The following is a 14,133-nucleotide window of genomic DNA, read 5'->3' as shown; positions in this document are numbered from 1 at the left end:
CTGAGCCCGCCTGCTGCAACTACTGAAGCCCGTGCACCCTAGAGCCCATGCTCCACAACAAGAGAAGCCACTGCAATGAGAAGCCCACACACCGCAACGAAGACGCAACGCAGCACACACACACACACACACAAAAAATACAATGAACAAAAACTGGTAGAGCTGAAAGGAGAAATAGACAAATCCACAGTTGTAGTTGGGGGCTTCTACATCCCACTCTAAGCAATTGATAGAACTACTGGACAGAATATTAGTAAAGGTAAAGAAGAATTTAACAGTAACATCAAACAACAGCATCCACTTGACATTTATAGAAATTCCACCTAACAACAGCAGAATATTCTTTTTTTTTTATTAGAGTATAATTGCTTTACAATGTTGTGTTAGTTTCTGCTGTACAACAAAGTGAATCAGCTATATGTATACATATATCCCCTCCCTTTTGGACCTCCCTCCCAACCCCAAACCCCCCCCCTCCGCCACCCCACCCTTCCTACCCATCCAGGTCATCACAGAGCACCGAGCTGAGCTCCCTGTGCTATACAGCAGGTTCCCACTAGCTATCTATTTTACACATGGTAGTGTATATATGTCCATCCTAATCTCCCAGTCATCCCACCCTCCCGTTCTCTATTCCTGCCCAGCAAATATGTTCATCTGTACCATTTTTCTAGATACCACATATATGCATTAATACACAATATTTGTTTTTCTCTTTCTGACTTACTTCACTCTGTATGACAGACTCTAGGTCCATCCACATCTCTACAAATGACCCAATTTCATTCCTTTTTATGGCTGAGTAATATTCCAGCCATATACGGATGTGGTATATATGTACCACAGTGTGTGATGTATGTACCACATCTTCTTTATCCATTCATCTGTCAGTGGACATTTAGGATGCTTCCATGTCCTGGCTGTTGTGAATAGAGCTGCAGTGAACATTTGGGTACATGTGTCTTTTTTTTTTTTTTTTTGGCTGCGTTGGGTCTTTGTTGCTGTGCACAGGCTTTTCTCTAGTTGTGGCAAGCAGGGGCTACTCTTTGTTGTGGTGCGTGAGCTTCTTTTGTTGTAGAGCACTGGCTCTAGGCGCGTGGGCTTCAGTAGTTGTGGCACGTGGGCTCTAGGGTGCAGGCTCAGTAGTTGTGACACACGGGCTTAGTTGCTCCGCGGCCTGTGGGATCTTCCTGGACCAGGGCTTGAACCCGTGTGCCCTGCATCGGCAGGCAGACTCTCAACCACTGCGCCACCAGTGAAGCCCCATGTGTCTTTTTGAATTATGGTTTTTTCAGGGTATATGCCCCGTAGTAGGCTTGCTGGGTCATACGGTAATTCTACTTTTAGTTTTTTAATGAACGTCCATACTGTTCTCCATAGTGGCTCTATCAATTTACATTCCCACCAACAGTGCAAGAGGGTTCCCTCTTCCCCACACCCTCTCCGGCATTTATTGTTTGTAGATTCTTTTCAAGTGCCTGTGGAACATGCACCAAGATGGATCCTGGGTCATAAAACAAACTTCAATACATTTAAACGATTGAAATCATGCAGAATATATTGTCTGACCATAATGGAACAAATGAGAAACCAATAATAGAAAGACCACAGGAAAATCTTCAGTCACTAAGAAATTAAACAGTATACTTCTAAATAATCCATGGGTCAGAGAGGAAGTTTTCAGAGGACATTTTAAAAATACAATGAACTGAATGAAAATGAACATATCAGGAGTTCCCTGGTGGTAGAGTGGTTAGGCCTCGGCGATTTCACTGCTGGGGCTGGGGTTCCATCCCTGTTTGGGGGATGATCCCACAAGCCTTGTGGCGCAGCCAAAGAAAAAGAAAAAGGAACATGTCAAAATTTGTTGAATGCAGCTATAGCAGTACTGAGAGGGGAATTTGTGGCACTAAGTACTTACATTAGAAAAGAGAAAAGGTCTCAGATCAACACTCTGAAACTAAAAAAAAAGAATGAAATAAATCCAAAACAAGCAGAGATCAGTGAAGTTATAAACAATAAAACAGAAAAGAAAGTTTATTAAACCAAAAGCTGGTTCTTAAAGAAAACCAACACAACTGATAAACTTTTAACAAAACTGACAAAGGTGAAAAAGAGACACAACCAACCAATAACAGGAACAGGGGATATCACTACAGACATTAGAAGCATAATAGGGGAATACTAGGAGCACCTTTATCCTCACAAATTCAATAACTTCGAAGAAATATACAATTCCTTAAAACCCACAAATTACCATAACTCAACCACGATGGTAACCTGAAGAGCTATTAAAGAAACTGAAATTTTTTATTTTATTGAAGTATAGTTGATTTACAATGTTGTTTTAATTTCTGCTGTACAGTAGTGATTCCATTATACATATATACATATATTCTTTTTTAATATTCTTTTCCATTATGGTTTATCATAGGATATTGAATATAGTTCCCTGTGCTATACAGTAGGGCCTTGTTTATTCATCCCAGATACATGAGTTTGCATCTGCTAATCCCAAATTCCCAATCCTTCCCTCCCCTTTAGCCATCACAAGTCTGTTCTCTGTGTTTGTGAGTCTGTTTATATTTTGTAGATATGTTCATTTGGGTCATATTTTAGATTTCACATATAAGTGATGTCATATGATATTTGTCATTCTCTTTATGACTGACTTCACTTAGTATGATTATCTCTAGGTCCACCCATGTTGCTGCAAATGGCATTATTTCATTCTTTTTTATGGCTGAGTAATATTCTGTTGTATATATATACACCACATCTTCTTTATCCGTGGCATCTGCTGATGGACATATAGGTTGTTTCCATGTCTTGGCTATTGTAAATAGTGCTGCTATGAACATAGGGGTGCATGTATCTTTTCAAATTATACTTTCATCTGGGTATATGCCCAGGAAATTGAATTTTTAATTAAAAAGCTTCTGATGGTTTCAGTGGAGAATTTTACCATACATTTAAAGAATAATTGACACCAATTTTACACATTCTTTGCCAGAAAGTATAAGAGGAAGGAGCACTTCCTAACTCATTATATGATGTCTGTATTATCCTGATAACCAAAATCAGGCAAAGACAGTACCACACAAACTACAGACTGATATCTCCCATGAACTTAGATGCAAAAATTTTTAACAAAGTACTAACAAATCACACCCAGCAGTATATTAAGATGATTATACACAACAGCCAAGTGGAATTTATTCCAGGTATGCAAGGCTGGTTCAATAATCAAAAACCAATCAGTGTAATCCATATCAAAAGTCTAAAGAAGAAAAATCATAAACACATAAAATTCAACAAAATCCAACACCCATTTGTGATAAACTCTCATCAAAGAATAGAGCGAGAACTTCCTCAACTTGAGAAAGAGCATCTACAAAAAACCTACAGCGGACATCATAGTTAATAGTGAAAGACTATATGTTTTCACCCTAAAGTTGCGAACAAGGCAAGGATACTTGCTGTCATCACTCTTATTTAACATAGTACTGGAGGTTCTGGTTAGCACAGTAAAGCACGAGAAGGAAATACAAGGCATATCGATTGGAAAGGAAGAAAAAAATCTGGCTGTGTTTGTAGATGATATGATTGTTTATGTAGAAAATTCCAAGGAATCTACCCTCACAACCCCTAGAACTAATTAGTGAGTTTATCAGTGTCACAGGATACACTATCAACATGTAAGAAACAATTAATTGCATTTCCATTTAGTAACAATGAACCTATTTTATTCAAAATCCTGTAATAAATATTCGTAGCAGCTTTACTTATAATAGCAAACAGCCAGTAACAACCAAAATGTCCTACAGTATGTGAACGGTTAACCTGTGGTACAGCCACACCGTGGACTTCTCATGTACAACACGGATGCACCTCCGAAGCGTGTTGCTGGGTGAAAGAGGCCAGCTACAAAAAGTAGGACACTGTGTGATTCTACTTATATAATATTTTTGAAATAATATTTTAGAGATGGCAAGCAGATTAATAGCTGCCAGAGATTAAGGGATTGGAAAGGCAGAGGGAGTGGGGTGGCTTTAAAAAAAAAAAGGGTAACATGAGGGAGCTCTGTGGTGATGGAACAATTAATATGTTTTGATTCTTAGTAGTGGTTACATAAAGCTACACATGTGATAAAACGGCATAGAACTGCTTACATACCCGCACACCTGCATGCACGTGCACGTGCGTGCGCACGCGCGCGCACACACACACACACACACACACACAAATGAATGCATGTAAAACTGGAAAAGTCAGATAAGCTCTCTAGATTGTACCAATATCAGTTTCCCGGTGTACTATAGTTATGCAGGGTGTCATTGGGGGAGACTGGGTAAAGGGTACACAGAACCTCCGTGTACATTTCTTTGTAACTTCCTGTGAATCTTTACTTCAAAACAAAAAGTTTTAAAATAAAGCCTCCTAACGCTCCCTAGTTTTGTGCCTGGTCCTCCACCCCATCCCAAAATTAAGTCACCATTGTTTTGTTTCATCATCGTTCTTCCAAAGACTTTTTTAAAATGCATGTACAAGTGTATTGGCAATAGAAGCGTATTGTCTTTTCTAGACAATGGTTTCATGTTATACCTACTGTTCTGTGCCTTGCTTTTCTTTTCACTGAGTAGAGATCGTTCCCTATCAGTCATGGTTTATTTTTTCAAATTCAGAGATAACATTGATACTTCTGCCATATGCTTTAACCAGTTTTCAGTTAACAGACTTCTGGGTTCAGTCCTTTGCTTTTAGGAACCATGCTCTGGTGAAAGACCATACACATTTGCTATTTTGCAGGTATGTGAATATATCTCTAAGATAAATTTCCAGAAATTGTAATTCTGGATTAGAATTTATTTGCACTTGTAATTTTCGGAGATACTGCTAGACTGCCCTGCATCTGATTTGTACCATTTCACACACTTCCAGCAGCGTATGTCCTCACATTATCCCCAGCAGCTACTTTGAGATTTTAGGACTTTTGGACAATATGTTAGGTTAGAAATGGTATCTTTTCATATTTTCAAAAGTGATTTGTATTTCTTTTTCTGTAAACTGTGTTCATATTCTTTCGGCCATTTTTCCTGTTCATTTTCTTTTCGGCCTTTATAGGAGTTGGTTGATTTGTAGGAGTAGTTTATGTAATAAGCTCTGTGTCTTTGATGTGAGGTTCAATACTTTTTTCCTGTTTATCATTTGCCTTTTGACTTTTCGTATTGTTTTTTGGGGCACGTGGAAGCTTTTTATTTTTCTGTAGTCCAACTTATCTTTTTTGGCTTCTAGATTTTGTGCCAGTTAGAAAGGTGTTCCCCACACCCAGGTTATAAATTTCATGGTATTTTAATGCTTTCTGGTATAGCCCTATTGAAATCTGGAGTCACCTCCCCACAGTGGTGCTGCTGGGCGTAGCCTTAGGCTGTAGACTTTATTTCTGGCCCTGGATCTGATTTCATGGGTCTCCTCGGCCTTGTTGGAAATCTGGGTCACTGCTAGAACCAGATCAAGTTCATCTCACATCCTCCATAAAGTGGTGCTTTACAGGGAAAGGAAGGAAGGGGAGGACATTGGATGATCTTCTGGCTCTTATCCCATCTCTCAGCAACCTTTATTCCAAGAGATAAACTCTAGTAGAAGTGGTTTTTGTCCCCTATGTGCTCTGGGAGTTAGTGGTTGGGTGACAGAACCCCTTTACCGGTCTCCAGGGAAGGGAAACGAAACTTCAAGGGCCATTTCCTTCCACTGAGCATTTGTGCAAATCCTAGTTAAGTTGCTTTTCCACAGGGACAGGCTGCTTGAATCTCTGGAGTCTAAAACTGTCCTTCGTCACAGTGAGGGGGACTTGGGAGTCTTGACCACTTTCAGCAGCATAGCTCTGGATTTTCTCAGAATGAAGTGCTAGTTAGTGGTGTGTCTCTGCAAAGACTTGCATTTTCACAATGGGTGTGAAAAACATTTGCTTAGCATAACTTTTCCCCCTTTAGGAATAGCCAAACTAGAAGAAGGACGGCTTACTGGGAGTGTGACCGGAAATGACATCACCACCCCTCCAAACAAGGAGCTCCCACCAAGCCCAGAGAAGAAAACAAAGGTAGGTGCCAGAATGGTGGGTTGTCTTCTGCTGTAATTTTTAAAAACTATCTTCTGCTTATTATTGCTTGAATCATGCAAATGAAATTTCTTTTTTCTGAGCTATTATGAGTCCTTCCTCAAGTTTGGACATGCTTAGAAAATATTTTATATTCCCATTTTACCATGGTGGCCTAACTCAAACCTTTAAATCTTTTGCTTTTGACCGTATTATCTTGAATATCTGTTCTGTAGATGTTGTTTCTGCTTCCCTTAACAACAATAATAAAGGGAATTACAGAATTATTCAGAAATCCATTCTGAAGTCTCTGTTAATGAAAAAGGAGCACAGATTGTTAAGGTGGATCATAGCTCCAGACATCTATTGGTACTTATTGCGAGGTACAAATGCCACATTTTAGTGTGGGTTTAAAACAGGACGTTGATATTGCCTCATAGAGGTGCAGATAATAAATAGCCTAATCACCTGCTGGTGACTTTCTTCACAGAATTATTGCAGGCTTCAAAAGTTAGTTAATTGTTTAAAGTTATGACTGAATTTAAATCTTCAGGTGCCAAACTGCTGGAATTTGTGACACTGTCATTAAGAAACAATTCCCAGTTTTCTTTATCTGCATCCTGGTGTCTTTCCACTATTTACTGAGCTCAGAAGAAAGGAGTGCTAATTTTCAGTTGCATCTATCCTCATTGCTTATAATTTTACTTTGAATTGTGCAGTTTATACTTTTTTTTTTAATTTGTTTTTATTCTTGTCTGTGTGTTTGATGTTGGCCTTTAAAAAAAAACAACAAATCAACTTAAAGCCTTTGGCCACCACTCAACCTGCAAAGACTTCAACATCGAAAGCCAAAACACAGCCCACTTCTCTCCCTAAGCAGCCAGCTCCCACCACCTTTGGTGGGTCGAATAAAAAACCCATGAGCCTTGCTTCAGGCTCAGCACCGGCTGCCCCACCCAAACGCCCAGCTGCTGCCACTGCCAGGCCTTCCACCTTACCTTCAAAAGACGGGAAGCCCAAGGTAAGTAGTCACCTGAGCACCGTGCCAGGGAAAAGTTTTCCCCTCCGAGCGTCAGGTAGTCAGACTCTGTTGCTTCCAGACATGGAAGCAGGCTGGTGGACTAGGGGAAAGGAGAGGGCAAAGGGGGAAGGGTAACGCAAATCACTTTGACGCAGCCATGAAATTCAGTGGCCTGTTTTCCTTTGTGCCTTTTCTGCCCTGGCTGGAGGCACTCTGGCCTCTGCTCTGGCTCCTCCTTTCTCCCAGCTCCTCCTCACTCTTTGTCTGTTTACATTACTGGTTAACCAGTTTCCCCACTCCACATGCCAATCATATATTCATTTTTGGTGTAATTCCGCCATCAAATTCCCAGTCAAATTCAATTATTTGTCTTTCTGCTTAATCATCCCGCAGAAGTGAATTTCCTCCATTAGTTGATTAGTGATTAGCTCTTCCAGCTTATCTTCCAGCAGATTCCAGCATCAGGTGGTAACTTAACTTTGCTTTTGGCATTAGGCTACCTCTCACTGGGCTCCTTCTGCAGTTTTTCAGTTTTCCGGGTCACCCACACATTACTGCTTAGAAATGGGTCAGTTTGGAACAGCAGTAGCTTCACAGGATTGTTCTTGGAGGAGAGGGTGGGTGGAATCTGTGACTGCCTTTTCTAATATCTTCTTTTCTTTGAAAAGGGCCTTTAGGTCAGCCTGATATTACTTTTTTTTTTTTTTTTTTTTTTTTGTGGTACGCGGGCCTCTCACCGCTGCGGCCTCTCCCGCTGCGAAGCACAGGCTCCGGACGCACAGGCTCAGCAGCCATGGCTCACGGGCCCAGCCGTGCCACGGCATGTGGGATCCTCCTGGACCGGGGCACGAACTCGTGTCCCCTGCATCGGCAGGCGGACCCTCAACCACTGCGCCACCAGGGAAGCCCCGATATTACTCTTTAAAATCATGATGAGGAATAGTTTACCATGTTAAAATGTCAGTGTTTTCATTTAATCTTGTAAAGAAAACTGGTGGAACCTAGGAATTGTCAGCTAGGTTGACAACCCTGGCCAAGAAACGGAGAAATCCTAGTATAGACTAGGAATTATAAAATCTCGTAAAGCTTTCTGATCCTCATTTACCCAGTTGACACTGCTTTTCTTGATGTTTAGAAAACAATTTATTTGAATAAGGGGGCAGAGGGAAGGTGGCTGGAGCCGTGGCAGCAGCTCCTCCCTGACACTTTCTTAGCAGCAAATCCTGGGGGAGACAGAGGAGGCCATGGGAAGGAGGGGGTACTCTCTAGTGAAGTTCACTCTGTAATAATAACAAAAATGAAGCATACTGTAGTGATTTCTTTATAGACATTAACTCTTTTAATTCTCTCTCTCAACAACCCATAATGTGGATTTTAGTATCCTCATTTCAGAGCTCAGTTAAGTAACCTTTCTGTAGTCCAGTGCTAATAAGCGGCAGAGCCTGTATTTGAACTTGGGTCTAACTCCAACACTGGTGCTCAGGGCCTCTATCAACACTCTTGTTTCCTGTCTTTTTGCCATGCAGCTTTTAGACAGCATTTTGAGATGCTGCTGACCTGAAGAGGTGATGTGCCTCATAATGATGACTGTTATTTATCTTTTAGATAAGAAACAGATGGAAACATTTTGAGAGATGGATAAAAACTAAAGCCTACTGAAATTTGTTTTTTTCCTTATTTGGTAGAAAGATTTATAGGAGGAAACAAAGGGGAAAAAACTATTCAGAAAAAATAAGATCTGTGATTCTGGCAGAGGAGAAAATATAGTTGAGAAAACAGGAGAGTGACTCCAACTCTGAGAGCAGGCTGGTTCTGCAGCCTGCTGAGGCCAAAAGCCTGACGTCTAAAGAACATCACATCCTTTAGAGATTTCTATCTCAAGCAACTTTTTTCTAACTTATTTTATTATTATTACTCTTACTAGCAAAATATAAGACCCCACCCGATTATTCTGACTCATAGTATTGAAAATTTGAAGGAGACCCCAGAGAGCATCTGGTTTAGTCTTTACATTTTAGAGTAAACAGAGCAGGAGTCCCTCTGCACGGAATCCCACGACACGCTCGAGACAGAGCTGGTAGCTGGACCACTTCCCCTGATTCCAACCTTAGGGTTCTTTAAGACCATGCTTGGGCCCTTCATTTGTAGGAATGGTCGTTACCCTGCATTTGCAGGGTTAGAGTTTATTTAAATGGCTGCCAGCCCTTAATTTCTGAGAACCTCCTTAGCTGATTTTCCAGTTAAGCAATATCCTGCTTGTCTCCACCAACATACTACCCTCTGTGTGGCCATTTCTCTTGGAGTATAAGAGCTGGATCCCCTTTGTCTGTGGTTTGGCTTACTCTCTTGAGTAACATGGTATATTTGCTTATCAAAACAGTCTGTTCATTGCCTATTCCTGTAGAAACCAGGCTATATTGATTCCTTCCCTTCCTTGATAGTGACTACATGCCCAGCCTCCATGGAAGAGGAGCTAGAGTGACCCAGATGGCCTGTGTCTGCACTTGAGAGGCTTTTCCCTTTTGCTTTCAGTCAGAACTGTGGCATCGGCCTCCTCATTCCCTCTGTTGGTCAGGCCTGCACCCTCCACTGCCCCTTCTTACTGTCCCTGTGCTCTTACAGAATCCTCATCCTCCCATCCCTAACATCACTTATTATCAAAGCTGGTCCGTAGCGATCCTTTGTTCCAGCCTCCTTTGTCCAGATGAGGAAATAAAGCCCAGAGAGGCTCAGTGATTTGCCCAAGATCACACTGTGAGTTGGGGTCCTGCCTGGGGCTACAGCTTAGACCTGACTGATTTGGTCAACGCAGTTTCCAGCTGCAGCTCCATCCTGTTCAGAATTCACTGGGTGCATCTTAGCCAAAAGAATGGCTGAATTTGACTGAACATTTTAAATTTTTTGTTTTATGTATTTGTTTGATCTCTGGTCAAATATTAATACCTTAAATACATAAGTATTTAATGCAAGGGATCCTGAGGCAGATGTACTTTGTGGTGTGGTATATTTTCAGGGCTGTTCACTCTCACTGGTTCAGGTTGGATTCAGGTGGTTTGACTCCCTGTTTCCTGATTCCCGATCACACGGCACCCTACATAGCCATTTCTCATGTTGTGTGGAGGACTTTGATCATATAGCCACATATATTTCCTATCAGTGGTGCCAAACCCACAGTACCCCTGATTTCTGGCATAAGCTTATATGGAACCATCCTTTGGCGTGACTTCCTCGGCCTATTGCTGACCTGCAGCTCTTATTCCCACTTTCCTATTAGCAGCCTGTTGCAGAGGCAAAGATTCCTGAGAAGCGGGCCTCACCATCCAAGCCAGCCTCGCCATCCAAGCTGGTCTCTGCCCTGGCCGGTAGGCCTGGCTCCAAGAGCACCCAGACTGTTCCAAAAGCCACAGCAGCTGCCACTCTTGCCTCAGCTGGGCCAAGCAGTAGGAGCCCCTCTACACCCCTGCCCAAGAGGCCTGCTGGTGAGTACTGCGCTTCCCTCCCATGGGAACCAGTGGGGAGGAGGGTGGGGCCTTGGCTTTTTGCTCCAGCCATAGCAGCAGCCGGCATCACAGACATCTGTGCAGACCTGCTTGTGCACCAGTCCTTAATGAGGTCTGTTGAAAAGTGATAGCCTCGATCTCCATGTGAGGTTAGTAAGTATGTGTATCCAGAAAAATCCTGAGTGAAGGGGATTCTCATGAATTCCAAGGTAGAATTTACTATTCCTTTCTTAGTAACTCCACAGCACGTGGACTTTCATGATAAGAAATAGGCCATTCAAAGAAAGTCCACGTAGAAGGGAAGGCATTGTCAAGACTGTAGAAAAGAATAAGACACAGTGCTTGGCCTTGGACGCTCCATCAGGGCGTGGTCTTTACTCGGCTGTCTGATTTACTAGTTTATTCTCAGATACTAGCACAGCCCCTGGCTCAAACAGTTCAGTAATTGTTGAATGAATGCATGAATCTCAGTTTTGGATGAGCCATTCAGTAGGTTATTTTGTTAATCGTGATGTTAAAAAGTATACATTTGTGCAGCGGTCAAGACTGAGGGGAAACCTGCAGACATCAAGAAGATGGCTACGAAGTCTGCACCAGGTAAGACCCCATCCCCCGCTTCGTGGATCCCAGATTTAAACCCCCACCTCTTCCATGGCTTTAAGGCTCCCTTTGCTCTCTTCCCTGCATACCCGTTATCTCTCACTCCCACCTTTGCAGCTGACGTGAGTCGCCCAAAGAACACCTCCACCAGTTCCGTGAAGAAAAGCGCCGCCGTCCCTGGGGCGGCACCCCCAGCAGGGGTGACTCCCAGCCGCGTCAAGCCCACAGCCACCCCTCCCCGGCCCTCTGGGACTCCTTCCGTGGACAAGAAGCCCACGGCAGCCAAGCCCAGCTCCTCTGCCCCAAGACTGGGCCGCGTGGCTACCAATGCTTCTGCCCCTGATCTGAAGAATGTCCGTTCCAAGGTTGGCTCCACGGAAAACATCAAGCACCAGCCTGGAGGAGGCCGGGTGAGTCCAGGGAGCTTGGGGTCCTCAGCAGGCTGGCCCCTGCTTCTTCCTCTGCCACATCTAAGCACCGTTCCCAGGCATGTCCTTGCATCAGCCCAAAGGGCCCACCATGCAGGGAGCAGTCAGGACGTTGGATTCAGCGTCAGGGAATTTCCTCCTGGGCTCCGCCTCCCAGCAGCAGCAAGCAGGTGGCTCTGAGCTTTCTCTTCTCCTCTCCTGTTCTGCATTTTGGGGTTTAGGCTTACACTTTTGGAGGAAAAAGGGTTCTGCTTTACAAAACAAACAGAGGAGGCCTCTGAGCCTTGAACAGGTGAGAGACACTGGGCGGGAACCTGGTTTGTTCTGTTTCTAACGCCTGCACTGTGAACAGCAGGATAGGCAGAAAGACGATGGACCACCTCTTTGTTCCCTATGCTGTGTCTTGGGTGGAGAGTCTGTCTGAACGAGGATTAGTGTCCTCTTGTGGCCAGGGTGACTTGCTGCGAGCCCCTGGCTTTCCTAAACAAAGGACCGTGATAGAGTGTTGAGATGGAGAAGCATGGCTGGACACAGCGCTTCACTTTAAGGACTTTCTGGGTGCATCCATCCCAGAATTATTTGTTAACTATTAGCAGCCACGGGGATTTTATGTGTGAAAAGGTGGTGGCAAAAGTCCAAGTTCAAAGTCCCGGGAGCAGCAACCTTCTCACCTCCTGCCTCATTCTCTAGCACTTAAACCACCACCACCGGCGTACGCCTCCCCCCGCCCACCCGCCACTCAGGATAGGATACTTAAATTGCTTCAATCCAGAGCTGCTAAAAAATTGAAGAGGGTCCAAAATGAAGTAGAATCCTGGTGCTGTTGGAAGACACTGATGGAAAACTGGGATAAGGGCCCAAGAGTTGCTTTTGACAAGAGATTATGGCTCTAACGTACCCAGCCAGGCATCTGGGGCTGTGGTGGTGATGGCCTGCCTGTTTCCCACCCTGGCCCATGCTCTTCTTATGTTTTCATGGTGCAAAAGTTGCAGGAGGTCTTGGTGGAGAGTTCAGTAACTCAGTCTGGTGATGAAAGTATTTTCTGTTCCAACGTACCTGAGGGTGTGGCACTTCCCATCATCAGTAATAGCTCCCTGTGACCATGGCAGCTTGCTTGGGGCATATCAGAACACAGGGCAGGGGGGTGGGACATTGTGATTTGAAAACCCTAGTACACACTCAGAAGAGAATCGCTCATTTAGCCTCCTTCTTGCCTCTTCTCCACGAATGGTGTCTTGATCTCTTCCTCGTGTCTCAAGTCTGGTCTGTAGCCCCTCTCCCTCCAGCTTGGTCTGCCCTGGCAAATCGGTGGTTTTTTTCTAGGAGCAAGGGTGACCTGCTTCTGCATGGTGGCCTGGCCTGGATGCGAGTCCCCTTCAGCCCTCTTCCCTTCTTTGTATCTGGGCTCTTGTCCTCTTGGTTTGAAATTTGCCCTCCCTTTATCTCCATCCAGGCCAAAGTAGAGAAAAAAACAGAGGCAGCTGCTCCAGCTCGAAAGCCTGAACCTAACGCAGTCACTAAAGCAGCCGGCCCAATTGGCAGTGCACAGAAACCGCCTGCTGGGAAAGTGAGTTTTATTTAGACTCTTACCTCTTGAAGGTAAAAAGATGGTCAACTGTTTCTTCCAGCCTCAGTCACTTTCCCTTCTATTGCACTTTTTTCTTATCCTTAACTAGTTTCTACTTCTCCCTGTGTTCCTTCCTCTGTGTTTGATGACTCAGGCATCAGAAAGTATTCTCTATTAACCTGAAAGTTAACAGAGCTAGGAGCCCACTAGCCCTTTAGGGAATATTTATTTAGCTGGATAAAATGGATCCAAACACTTTCAGTCACTACCTTCACTCTGACCTTGATCTGAAACATACCCATTATGTACACAAACACAGAGTACCCAGCTTCTTCCTCAGTAAGACGTGGCACTGGTAACCTTCCAGCAATAGGAACCCTGGAGCCCCTGTCCTTCAAGTTCAACTGAAGGCCCCTCTCAACACCTCTGGGTGTGGAGATAGCTTCATTTGTCCTGGTTCTCCAAGGACCTCTGTACTGAAAGTTAGGATGCTGATTCCCAGCGAAAACCCACTCAGCATAGGGATTGTACCATCACCTGGATGCAGCGGGGAAATGCTAGGTTCTTTCCCCTTGTCTCCACACCCTGGAGCCAGGGCCCTCCTCTTGCCCCGGGAACCTTCTGCCCTTATCTGTGGCAGGTAGGTGGCCAGGGCAAGGACTTTGTATGGTTGGCAGGTGGGGAAGGCTGCACCATGGTTCCTGGGAGCTTCTAGAGGTCCTGTAGGTCTCTGGTTCACTAGGAAAGTGGTTTGCTCACCAGTTGTTCATCATTGATGTATGTAAAGAAGGCACGGAACAGTTGGAGTTTCTCAGGGTAGATTCTACTCTGGGGAGAACCCTTCAGTTTGGGGGCTACTACATCATTTGTGAAGTGCTCTAAGGAAAGGAAGGAAGGACGCTGGCAACTATTCCTTCTTG

General features: G+C 43.9%; 1 protein-coding gene across 25 annotated transcripts in view; it reads left to right on the top strand.

The window, feature by feature from the left end:
* The window catches only part of MAP4 (microtubule associated protein 4), a 169,951-nt gene that overhangs the window by 144,251 nt on the left and 11,567 nt on the right, over window positions 1-14,133 (top strand). For 9 of the 25 annotated variants that reach the window (XM_067754197.1, XM_067754204.1, XM_067754189.1 and 6 more), the window contains 6 exons: window positions 5,994-6,100; window positions 6,903-7,118; window positions 10,393-10,597; window positions 11,156-11,215; window positions 11,336-11,628; window positions 13,100-13,213. In XM_067754197.1, coding sequence (XP_067610298.1) covers window positions 5,994-6,100; window positions 6,903-7,118; window positions 10,393-10,597; window positions 11,156-11,215; window positions 11,336-11,628; window positions 13,100-13,213 — 995 coding nt within the window. The remainder of the gene's footprint in view (window positions 1-5,993; window positions 6,101-6,902; window positions 7,119-10,392; window positions 10,598-11,155; window positions 11,216-11,335; window positions 11,629-13,099; window positions 13,214-14,133) is intronic. The other 16 variants (XM_067754209.1, XM_067754208.1, XM_067754199.1 and 13 more) reach the window with 6 other exon arrangements.

The sequence above is a fragment of the Pseudorca crassidens genome, chromosome 10 (genome assembly GCF_039906515.1).
Source record: "Pseudorca crassidens isolate mPseCra1 chromosome 10, mPseCra1.hap1, whole genome shotgun sequence".
NCBI lineage: Eukaryota > Metazoa > Chordata > Mammalia > Artiodactyla > Delphinidae > Pseudorca > Pseudorca crassidens.
The sequence above is the reverse complement of the archived record's forward strand: the minus strand, read 5'-3'. Positions and strand labels throughout refer to the sequence as shown.